Below are 12,391 nucleotides of genomic sequence, written 5' to 3' on the forward strand. Positions count from 1 at the left end.
TGCATTCAGTATACAACACTGAATGTAGTACTAATGATAAGCATGTATATATGAAAAGCAGAGATACTTATATATGAAGAATTTTTATATAAACATGGTATAACACTAATTCATATTTTTGTACAAAACAAGGTTGGACACATAGTTGGATATCCATAAAATTAGGAAGATGTGTCCAAAATATATTTCATATTAACTAATGTTTACATATTACTATATTTGTTACAATAAAAAAAATAAAATAGACACTTGTCTACCAGTTTTGGTAAATGATCAGTATTTTGAGGAAAACTCAAGTAATTCATTAACTTTTGTGGCTTATTAAATACTGTGATTGCTTTTGCTTTTTGACTCACATAAATTATTTCTAAAAGAGTTATGAGAATCTTGGGTAACTATTTAAACGATGCTCTGAGCTTTACCCCATACCCACATTGTCCTTTCTAGGGATATTATGAATAACAAGGTGTTTTACCAGCACCCTAATCTCATGAGGGCACTCGGGATGCACGAGACTGTGATGGAGGTCATGGTGAACGTCCTTGGAGGTGGAGAGTCCAAGGTAAAGTCACTGGTTCTTGAGATGCTATTTAGTATCATCTCCTGGAGTATATAGATTGCAGATTCTTAAAGAGAATTTCTTAAATCCTCTTAGGATGACTGTTTTTAAAGGACACTTTTTGAAAAAAACACACAGACATTAGAGAGTTGAATGTGCTACTCTTTTTCTTCTCTTGAGTTTGATAAAAATTTCCTGTCTTATGCTGTGTAATTTTTTGTCTCCTAAGTTATTTTCCTTTAGGGGATATTTAGAAACTGAAGTGTCTCCTTTAGGGGATATTTAGATACTTAGAAACATAAAAGTTAGTATATATATTAATTTATTTTAAATTTGAATTGTACATCAATTGTCATCACATTACCAGTCCATGGCACAAGCACGTTCTTCAGACCCAGCCATCCTTCATGATACAGACATTGGTCGGTTTCACTTAATTTCCAATCCAGATTGAGATTTGATGATAATGCTCTCAAGTGTATTTGTTGTAGAATTCTAAAGTGAACTTTTAAGTGACCACAACTTAATGGTCTCAAAAACTAAATTAGGGGTAGTATCGTAAAAAAACTTTATACGATCAGTATAATTTCATAACCTCTGATATGAAAATATATTTTGATACCTTAAACCTGAGGGGATATTTTTCACAATATTGAAATAAGCCCACATTTCATATAATCAGTCTGTTTACCAGTTAGACAGGCTTAGAAGGCTTTTCATAATATATAGTACTTTATTATAGAAGAACTCCAGAGAGTATCTGGGGTACGCTATGGTAATATTTGGTTTCAAGGAAGATGTGTTTGGTGGGGTCAAACATGCAGGCCTTCCAGTCCAGAAAATCATCTCATGAGGTGCAAATCAGGGAGGTTGTAAATCCCTAAAATCAATAATTCTACTAATATTAATACTGATAAGAACATCCTATTATATGTGCCAAGTGCTCAACTATATATTTCTCAGAAATTATCTCCATGAATTCACTCTGCTACCCCTTACCAAAAGTATGTATTATTATCCATATTATTCCAACAGAATCAAAGAGATTACATAATTTCCCATGGAAGCATAGCTGATAGTGATGGCAACACATCACAAATGAATCTGCCTGTCACCTTTGAGAATAGGGTAATAAATCAATTTCCAATCTAACCCATTGATGGTAATGAAGTTTCTGAATTAGTGCCAGGCTTATTTTCATTGGCTCAAGGATGAGGTAAATCATTGGAAGATCTTTAGTATCTGAAGTTTGGCACACATGGGCACACAGGGATTGACGATGTGATTGAGACCTCAACTTCTGAACTCAATTTTATAAAGATCATTTGCTTTCAGTAGCTAATGACATGCTTTCTCTGTAGGAAATCACCTTTCCCAAGATGGTGGCCAACTGTTGCCGTTTTCTCTGTTACTTCTGTCGTATAAGTAGGCAGAATCAAAAAGCTATGTTTGATCATCTCAGTTATTTACTGGAAAACAGCAGTGTTGGTCTTGGTAAGTAAATGACTTTTATTTCATCTGTAAGGTTAAAATATTATACATAGTACATTTAAAAAGTAAACGTTATGCCGGGCACAGTGGCTCACGCCTGTAATCCAAGCACTTTGGGAGGCTGAGGTGGGGAGATCACAAGGTCAGGAGTTTGGGACCAGCCTGACCAACACTGTGAAACCCTGTCTCTACTAAAAATACAAAAATTAGCTAGGTGTGGTGGCACGTGCCTGTAATCCCAGCCACCCAGGAGGCTGAGGCAGGAGAATTGCTTGAACCCAGGAGGCGGAGGTTACACTGAGTTGAGATGGTGCCACTGCACTCCAGCCTGGGTGACAGAGTGAGACTCTTATCTCAAAAAAAAAAAAGTAAATGTTTCATTAAAAAATGGGCAAAGGACCTGAATAGACATTTCAGAAAAAAAACATGCGGTTGGCCAATAGGTATATGAAAAAATGCTCAACATCATTAATCATCAGCACAGTGCAGATAAAAACCACAGTGAGATATCACCTCACACCTGTTAGGATGCCTATTACTGAAAAGATGAAAGATCGTAAGTGTTGTCAAGGGTGTGGAGAAAAGGGAAAGCTTATACATGTTGGTGGGAATGTAAATTACTACAGCCATTTTGAAAAACATTAAGGAGATTTCTCAAAAAATTAAAAATAAAACTACGATATGATCTAACAGTTTTACTTCTGGGTATATATCCAAAGGAAATGAAATCAATATGTCAAATAGATATCTGTACTTCCGTGTTCATTGCAGCGTTATTCACAGTAGCCAAGATATTGAATCAACCTAGGTGTTCATCCATGGGTGAATGGATAGGAAAAAGGTGATATATATTCACAATGGAATGCTATTTGGCCTTAAGAAAAAGAAGGAAATCCTGTCATTTTCAACAACATGGATGAACCTGGAGGATATTACATTACATGAAATAAGCTAAGTGTAGAAAGACAAATACCGCATGATCTCACTTTCATGTGGACGCTAAAATCAAAGTTAAACTCCTAGAAACAAGAGCGTAGAGGCTAGGTATGGTGGCTCCTGCCTGTAATCTCAGCACTTTGCGGGGGAGAGGCAGGTGGATCACGAGGTCAGGAGTTCGAGACAAGCTTTGCCAATGTAGTAAAACCCTATCTTTACTGAAAATACAAAAATTAGCTGGGCATGGTGGCACATGCCTGTAGTCCCAGCTACTTGGGGGGCCGAGTCAGGAGAATGGCTTGAACCCAGGAGGCAGAGGTTGCAGTGAGCTGAGATCATGCCACTGCACTCTAGCTTGGGCTACAGAGCGAGTCTTCATCTCAAAAAAAAAAAAGAAAAGAAAAGAAGAAACAGAGTAGAATAGTGATTACCAGGTGTGGGGAGGAATGGATGGGAAGATGTTCAAGGATACAAAATTTTGGTTAGGTAGTAGGAATAAGTTCAAAAGCTCTATTATACAGCATAGTGACTATAGTTGATAACAATGTATCATATTCTTAAAACTTGCTGCCAGAGTAGATTTTGAGTATTTTCACCACAGAAAAGCGTATGTGAGATAATACATACATTAACTAGCTCAACTGAGTCATTCTGCAAAGTATACATATATTTCAAAACATGTACACAATATATACAATTTTTGTCAATGAAAAAATACTTGAAAGTTAAACTTTGTAAACAATGTAGATGAGTACACTATGTATGGTGTTTAGAAATTGAATTTTAAGGGGCAGTGAATTTTTGTATGGAGTTTATAGTTACTGCACAATCCAGGTTATATTTTCTCTTTATTTGAATTAACAGCCTCCCCGGCTATGAGAGGTTCCACACCGCTGGATGTGGCCGCAGCTTCAGTGATGGATAATAATGAACTAGCATTAGCTCTGCGTGAGCCAGATCTGGAAAAGGTGAGCAGTGTTCCGGCCCTGTGTGTTTGTTTGAATTACGCTTTTTCATAGTTCTTTCTCATTATTTTAAATATTACTAAGGTTGGTGCAAGAGTCATTGTGGTTTTTGCAATGAAACAGGATGGCCAAAACTGCAATTAATTTTGTACCAACACAAATGTTATAGTGACCGTAGAATTAAAGCATATTATCATTTACATTACACACTATATAATGTTATATATTACATTGTATATAATTCTACTATACATTATATTGTAGTTAAATGTTACAAAGAACAAGAAAAAATCTGAAAAAATGAATTTTCTCTGATCACAAATGTTTTCCTGTGGAACGAGGAAAACATTTCTGTATCTGTTTTCTTATGTGTTTTTGTCTTTTCATGATATCTGCTGTCATTTTTGACTAAATCATACAGTTTCAGTTTTTAAAAAGGTGATTTTGACATCTTGTATGTACATTTTGTATCACATATACTTTGTGTATCCTGGCACAAAGCATCAGCGATATATTAAAACCATGCACTCTAAAGATATTAAGCCACATATGTGGCTACCAGCATTTAGAGAAACTTTCCCCGTATTGTAGTTGCAAATAGTATTCTTTTTTTAAATTTTTTTTTATGTTTTTGAGATGGAGTCGCACTCTGTTGCCCAGGCTGGAGTGTGTAGTCGGCTCACTGCAAACTCCGCCTCCCTGTGTCAAGTGATTCTCTGGCCTCAGCCTCCTGAGTAACTTGGACAACAGGCGTGTGCCACCATGCCCGGCTAATTTTTCATATTTTTAGTAGAAACGGGGTTTCACCATATTGGCCAGGCTCATCTTGAATCCTGACCTCGTGATCCACCCGCCTCAGCCTCCCAAAGTGCTAGGATTACAGATATGAGCCACTGCGCCTGGCTGTAGTTGCAATAGTATTCTAAGTAGTCACCTGATTTTTTTCCTCGCTCCTCTGGAATCTGTTCTTCCCTTATCAGCCAAAGTGACCCTTTTAAAAAGATCATGCCAATCATCCATCCAGCGTTCCCCAAAGGCGTTCTGTCTCAATCCCAGTAAAAGCCAGAGATGTTGCAATAGCTCCTATGCCATCTGATCCTACAAATCAGCCTGACTTCATCTCCTACGGCTCTCCTGCACTCTCTCTCTGTGCTTCAGCCACACCTGCCCCCTTGCTGTAGCCAGAACATGCCAGCTGTGCTCAGCCTCAGGGCCTTTGCATCTGCTGTTCCAACCATTTGCAATATCCTTACTCAAGATATCATCATGGCTCTTTCTAGGCATTCTTTCAGTCAGTGCTCCTAAGTCACGTTCTTGATCAACTCTTCCATGTCCATGCTATGTAAAATGGAAAGCTCACTCTACTTCCTTAAACTTTTCCTGTTTCCTTTCTGCTTTATTTTCAACCATTGGAAATGTATATATTTGTATGCTATATACACTAATGTATACTTTTGTTTTATTTATATTTATATAAACATGTTTTAAATAAATATTAAGATAATTATAGTTAAAATAAATACATTTAATCAAATTCTATGTAGTTAGGTATTTTTAAAAAATTCATCCCCTAGGCCGGGCATGGTGGCTCACACCTGTCATCCCAGCACTTTGGGAGGCTAAGTCAGGTGATCACCTGAGGTTGGGAGTTTGAGACCAGCTTGACCAACATGGTGAAACCCTGTCTCTACTAAAAATATGAAATTAGCCAGGCATGGTGGCACATGCCTGTAATCCCAGCTATTTGGGAGGCTGAGGCAGGAGAATCACTTGAACCTGGGAGGTGGAGGTTATGGTGAGCTAAGATTGCACTATTGCACTCCAGCCTGAGCAACATGAGCAAAACTCTGCCCCCCACCCCAAAATAATTATCTCCTACTAAAATGTCAAGTCAGGGAGGTCAGAGTGGTTTTTTTCTGTTATTGACTGTTTTGTCCCAGCTTTAGATAACAGCTTCAGCACTGGGCAGACAGTGCATGGCTGTCGAAGACATGAAACAGTGAAACGCTTCCCCAAATCATCCGTACGTACCAGTCCAGTATCACAAAGCCCTGCATCTCTGATACACCTCAGGACATGTTTCCCCCATATGTTGCTTAAAATCTTTTAATTTGCACACTCGTTAGAATGGCTAGTATTAAAGAAGCTGACAATATCAAATGTTGAGGAGGACAAGGAGCAGCTAGAACTCTCTTATACTTCTCTTGTGATGAGTAGTGATATAGTCAGCATGGAGAGAAGTTTGGCAGATACTTAACAAGTTAAACATACACGTCCCATAAATTATATGCCTAGCATTTCCACTGCTAAGAATTTACCCAATAGAAAGGAAAATATATGTCCACACAAAGATTTGGGCACGAATGTTTATAACAGTTGTATTCATCATAGCCAAAAACTGCAAACAACTTGAATACCTATCAACAATGTATTAGTTGATAAATAACACTGTGATATACCCATATATGGTGAAATGTCATTCCATAATAAAAAAGAATGACACATGCTACAATGTGAATGAATCTCGAAATCCTATGCTAAGTGAGAGAAGCCAGGCACAGAAAGATATATACTGCATGGTTACATGTACAAGTGTTCTAGAGGCCGAGGCGGGCGGATCACGAGGTCAGGAGATTGAGACCATCCTGGCTAACATGATAAAACCCCATCTCTACTAAAAAATACAAAAAAAAGTAGCTAGGTGTGGTGGCGGACACCTGTAATCCCAGCTACTTGAGAGGCTGAGGCAGGAGAATCGCTTGAACCCGGGAGACAGAGGTTGTAGTGAGCTGAGATTGTGCCTGTTTCCCCATTAAATTGATAAATGCTTTGGAAACAATTTATCTCTTTAAAATGTCTTTGCCTCTCAGATAGATCTTTTGATATCTTGGGTGGATTCAGTTTTTACATTGCACCAGAGGTCATTAGACATTTTTGCAATCTATTAACTTTGGTCGATAAGGGCCTCAAATTAGATGCTATAAAATTCAGAATATTTTTCTTTCACAGTTTTACACATAATTTTGCAGCTCCTGGCCCACCCAGGCAGACGTGGTTGCCCTTTTTAAGACAGTAATCACGGGTGGATATACACAGCAGGCACTGCGGGTAATCGCGGGTGGATGTACACAGCAGGCACTGCGGGGTGAAGCTGCTGCTTTATTGTCTCCAATGTGTTTAAGGAGATGGTGCAAATAAAACAGCAACTGGATCCAATCCCTGAGTCTTGAGCCCCAGACAGATGCATTTGTGGCATTCATTAAAATGAATGTCTGCTTAGAGAGAGTTTTAAAAAACAAAGCTTATAGCAGGATCATAAATATTTTTATTATGATGCCACTTTAGGACAATATTTAAATATTTCTAAAGTCTAAGGTTCTACTAAAGGGAATTCAGGTGAATTATCATGAGATTAAAAAGAACTTGCAAAAATGCATTTGTTTAAAAGCATCCGTTGAGGATGTCATTTACCGTATCCAATGTAAGCATCTAATGACTTTTCATCCAAGGGATAATGCTTTGTTAATCATATTGTTTGCAGGTGGTTCGTTATTTGGCTGGTTGTGGACTGCAAAGTTGCCAGATGCTGGTGTCTAAGGGTTATCCAGACATTGGGTGGAATCCAGTGGAAGGAGAGAGATATCTTGACTTTCTTAGATTTGCTGTCTTCTGTAATGGTAGGACTTGATTGCTTGAGGTCTTTGCGTTATTATTAAAACTGCATATAGATATGTATATATAATAAGGATTTATCCCAGCACTTTCATGAAGGAAGTATTAGCAAAGAAATCACATATTTTAAATTCAATAGGGTTTTTTCCACAGTAATCACTTATAATACTGTATTTGTTTATATAGTTCTTTCATTGTTTAAATTAAATTTTTTAGGCACCTAAGTTCTCATAAATTTTTTATTTTGAATTCTAATAATAGTTTGGATAATGACATTATTCTCTAATAATAACAAGTTAGTGCGAATCAATAGTTTATGCCTCCGTAATGCTTTACTCTGAAAATTAATGCAAGAAAATAAATTTACCGTGTTTTGTATACCTAAAGCTAGTAATTTGGGTTACATTTTGGCTTTATTAGTATGTTGTTGGTTATTCTTATAAATAGGAAATGATTAGTATAACATTTATTTGTTCAGAGCATCCATGTAATTGTATTTGTTTACTTATCTTCCCTATTCTACTTTAGGGGAGAGTGTGGAAGAAAATGCAAATGTTGTGGTGAGATTGCTCATTCGGAGGCCTGAGTGTTTTGGTCCTGCTTTGAGAGGAGAAGGTGGGAATGGTCTTCTTGCAGCAATGGAAGAAGCCATCAAAATCGCTGAGGATCCTTCCCGAGATGGTCCCTCACCCAACAGCGGATCCAGCAAAACACTGTAGGTCTAATATATACACCCTCACGAATGAGCCATACGATTCAATGTGAAATTTTACAAAATACATTCTGCTTCCTGTGAATTGCAATATAACTTGTGGTACTGAAGATTTCTCCCTTTGCAAATATAATGTCTTAGATTTGGAAGAATGAATGGAATTTGCTACTGGAATAGTTTGAATGAACAAAGAGAGCTGAAGAAGATTGTGTAAATTTAGCAGAGAGAAATTTAGGTTGTAAGAGATGCATCTTACAAATTTTCCCAGGGAACCTAGGACAAAGTGAGTTGTTCTAAATGGTACGAGGTGAACCTTTGGGATTGGACTGGAGTTTAGTGGGAAGGTAGTTAGAATGAGGTTTTATAATTAGAGAACTTTTGCAAATGAAAAGGAGACTTGACTAAACTGGTGTGATGGTAAAATCTAGAAAAGGTGTCATTCTGAGGAGTATAATGCTTGGTTAAGGTATAGGAGACAGATACGGGAAGCAGTTACTGTCTTACGTTTATCTGTAGGTATGCGTTGTTAATACTAGACTCCAGTAATGGACATAAGTAAATCCAGGGGTGATGTTTGTCTATTTAAGTTAATGTCATCCTGGGTGGTCATGTACCCACAGTGCTAGTGGCTCTGGTGAAGATATAACATAGGGCTTTATTGAGGCACATTTCTGAAAAAAAGCGATAGAGGTGCTCAGTCCTGCAAACTCTTTTTCTTTTACATATAAACTAGACATAAATGTTCCATGTACACCATGGCCAGATTTGCAGACTGGGAGCACTCCTCCAGCAAGAATGAGCACTCCCAACACACACACACACACACCATGCTGCATGCTGATCAGTTACCCGTGAAGGAACCAGGAAGCTCTTAGGTTCTCTCAGTAGTAGAAAATATATCCAGAGACCTCTGGCCAAGGACCACACCAGCAAGGGTGCACCTGAGGACCTCACAGACAGCTTTGTATGCCCAGGAGGGAGGTTGTCATTCAAGGCCTCACTGTCACTCTGTAGACTGCTGTATTCAGTGGAGGCAGCTATCTGCTGAGTTACCAAGGAGGAAGGATGTGAGCCTCCAGGACCATTCCCGATTTGGCTCTCATCAGCAAGAGAATATGTAATTATGTTTTCCCCACAGAGATGGGGAGGGAGATATATTGGATTCTTTGATGGGGGTTGCAGGAGGTTGAGTAGTTGTTACAGAGGTAGATAAGCAACTGCAATAACATTTATAAAGTACTCACTCTGGGCAAAGCACTGTACTGGATGCCTTACATGTGACCTTATATAACATCTTTGTCACCCTTTCTCTACATGTGTGCCATTTATTGACATAGTCTAAGCTCATATGTCCTTCTGTCAATTATTTTCTTTGTTAATGCACTACCTCTAGAAAGGAAAAGAACCCATCAGATGAGTAATTCCTCCTATTCCCTTCAAATGGATCTTAATACTAAAATTTCCACAGATGTGTTCTTGGTGATACAATCTCAAGTCTGATCTTTTACCAGTTGTTATTCTCCCTTAAAAATGTCAAGCTCAGCCAGGTGTGGTGGCTCATGCCTGTTATCCCAGCACTTTAGGAGACCGAGGTGGGTGGATCACGAGGTCAGGAGTTCAAGACCAGCCTGACCAACATGATGAAACCCCATCTCTATAAAAATACAAAATATGGTGAGTGTGGTGGTGTGAGCCTATAATCTCAGCTACTCAGGATTCTGAGGCAGGAGAATCGCTTGAACCCTGGAGGCGGAGGTTGCAGTGTGCCAAGATCATGCCCCTGGACTCCAGCCTGGGTGACAGAGTGAGACTCGTCTGAAAAAAAAAAAAAAAGTCAAGCTCTACATTTACAACATATATGAAACATATCAGAAGAATAATGTGTTACCTTGTAGTCCCTTTCCTCAGAGAGATATGTAATAAACATGAAATGTCAGTTATCCCATTTGCTTTCTCTTTCTTTTAAAACATCCATGAAAGTGATACGGAGGAGGAGGAAGATGACACTATCCACATGGGGAACGCAATCATGACCTTCTATGCAGCTTTAATTGACCTGTTAGGACGCTGTGCTCCTGAGATGCATGTGAGTGCCTGGGGATTCGGGAACAGCAATCCTGATTTCTCTACCTTGAGACATCTATAGCTGGCAAAGAGTATAATAGCAACCAAAACCAATAATGTTCATGCTCCATTAAAAATAACAGCTGCAGTCTAATCGCTGAACAAGTGTTTGTTTAGTTGGAAATGTCTTGTTGGTTGTAAAAATTAGTAATGGGATTTCAGTGCAAGTCATTAATAGAATACTTAGTTACTCATATATCTCTGAAACTCATACAGCCTCCCACTTCATAAGAAGAAAACAACATACTTTCTCTATGCAATTTCCTCTCCTGTTACAGCGCATGCAGAAAGCAACTGCTCCTACCCAAAGTCGTTTTCTTTTGTGTCTTTAGCTTGATGTGTTTGCCATTGGGTTACAGGAAAGTGAGGGGGAAGGTGTAGGGGGTGGATATTAAGAGCTGTTTAGACTATATAGTGTTTCTTGTCCTGTTCACTTCCCTCTCCTCCCCTGCCCTCCCCTCCCCTCTTCATTTCTTTCTTTCTTTCTTTCTTTTTTTTTGAGATGAAGTCTCACTCTGTCGCCCAGGCTGGAATGCAGTGGCACGATCTTGACTCACTGCAACCTCTGTCTCCTGGGTTCAGGCAATTCTCCTCCCTCAGCCTCCTGAGTAGCTGGGATTACAGGCATGTGTCACCATGCCCAGCTAATTTTTGTATTTTTAGTAGAGATGGGGTTTCACCATCTTGGTCAGGCTGGTCTCGAACTCCTGACCTTGTTATCCACCCACCTCGGCCTCCCAAAGTGCTGGGATTACAGGCGTGAGCCACCATGCCCGGCCCATTTCTTTCCTTTTTAATTGAGGCAAGGTCTTGCTCTGTCTCATCTCACTGCAATCTCCGCCTCCCAGGTTCAAGCAATTCTCCTGCCTCAGCCTCCTGAGTAGCTGGGACGACCGACCCACGCCACCCCGCCTGGCTAATTTTTGTGTTTTTAGTAGAGACTGGGTTTTGCCATATTGGCCAGGCTGGTCTGGAACTCCTGACCTCAAGTGATCCATCCACCTCAGCCTGCCAAAGTGCTGGGATTACAGGCGTGAGCCACCACACCCAGCCTAGATTAGTGTTTTCTGAAACTTTTTGACCTAGATTAGTCTTTTCTGAAATTTTTAATGAAATTAAAGTTTCATGGAATAATACTTTTACTCTGTAATATATTCTGATATTTTGTTCTTTATTTTATTGTAGTTGATTCCATGTTATTCTATTATATGCATTTAAAAAAAAAATCCTAGCTGAGGCCCAACACATCTTTTATGAGAAACAAACCCAGTGTTTGAAACACACTGACTGGTGCTGGGGTAGTAAAGACCTCAGGTATATTCCTAAACTGGGATGATCACGAAGCCAGGGCTTTCTTGCGAAACGTCTTTCTTCTTGCCCTTATTGTCTATATTCACTTCGCTTTGGGTTGGCTGGTTGGTTGGTTGGTTGGTTGGTTCGTTTAGGTTTTTCATACCCAGAGGTTGAAACTTCCCAGATGTACTCTTTTGTTGTGAACAGAGAGGAATCACAGGATAGAGAAATATTAGAATGTTAGAAAACTGGAGTTTGATTTTTATCACAACTTAAACTTTGCTTCTGGTAAGATTTTTTTCATCTTAGTAAATGGAAACAGACTTAAAAATTTGTATACTAGAGGTGATTGCTGACAAAAAAAAAAAAAAGAAAAAACTTGCTCACAATATTTGTTCTTTTTCCCATCTCAGAAAAAAAAACAGAGAAACAAAGAGGAAGTATACTAATACATAGAAGTTTTCATGCTGTTATATTAATGGGGGCGAAACTAAGTGAAGTAATAAGGGCATTTCTGAAATTTATGCATCTTCGCAACTATTATTCGAGGCCTCCTATGCACCAGAAATTGTGCTTGAGTTTCACACCCTGTAATGAAGTAACAGATGCCCATCTTGGCTCTGCAGGCCTGATGTGTCC

General features: G+C 38.9%; 1 protein-coding gene across 6 annotated transcripts in view; it reads left to right on the forward strand.

The window, feature by feature from the left end:
* The window catches only part of RYR2 (ryanodine receptor 2), a 784,705-nt gene that overhangs the window by 566,143 nt on the left and 206,171 nt on the right, over window positions 1-12,391 (forward strand). For all 6 annotated transcript variants that reach the window (XM_064383634.1, XM_064383629.1, XM_064383631.1 and 3 more), the window contains 6 exons: window positions 448-562; window positions 1,921-2,053; window positions 3,851-3,954; window positions 7,493-7,628; window positions 8,152-8,338; window positions 10,316-10,421. In XM_064383634.1, the coding sequence (XP_064239704.1) occupies window positions 448-562; window positions 1,921-2,053; window positions 3,851-3,954; window positions 7,493-7,628; window positions 8,152-8,338; window positions 10,316-10,421 (781 nt within the window). The remainder of the gene's footprint in view (window positions 1-447; window positions 563-1,920; window positions 2,054-3,850; window positions 3,955-7,492; window positions 7,629-8,151; window positions 8,339-10,315; window positions 10,422-12,391) is intronic.

Source organism: Aotus nancymaae, unplaced genomic scaffold, assembly GCF_030222135.1.
Source record: "Aotus nancymaae isolate 86718 unplaced genomic scaffold, 86718_ANA_hifiasm-v0.15.2.pri h1tg000032l_0, whole genome shotgun sequence".
NCBI classification, from domain to species: Eukaryota; Metazoa; Chordata; class Mammalia; order Primates; family Aotidae; genus Aotus; species Aotus nancymaae.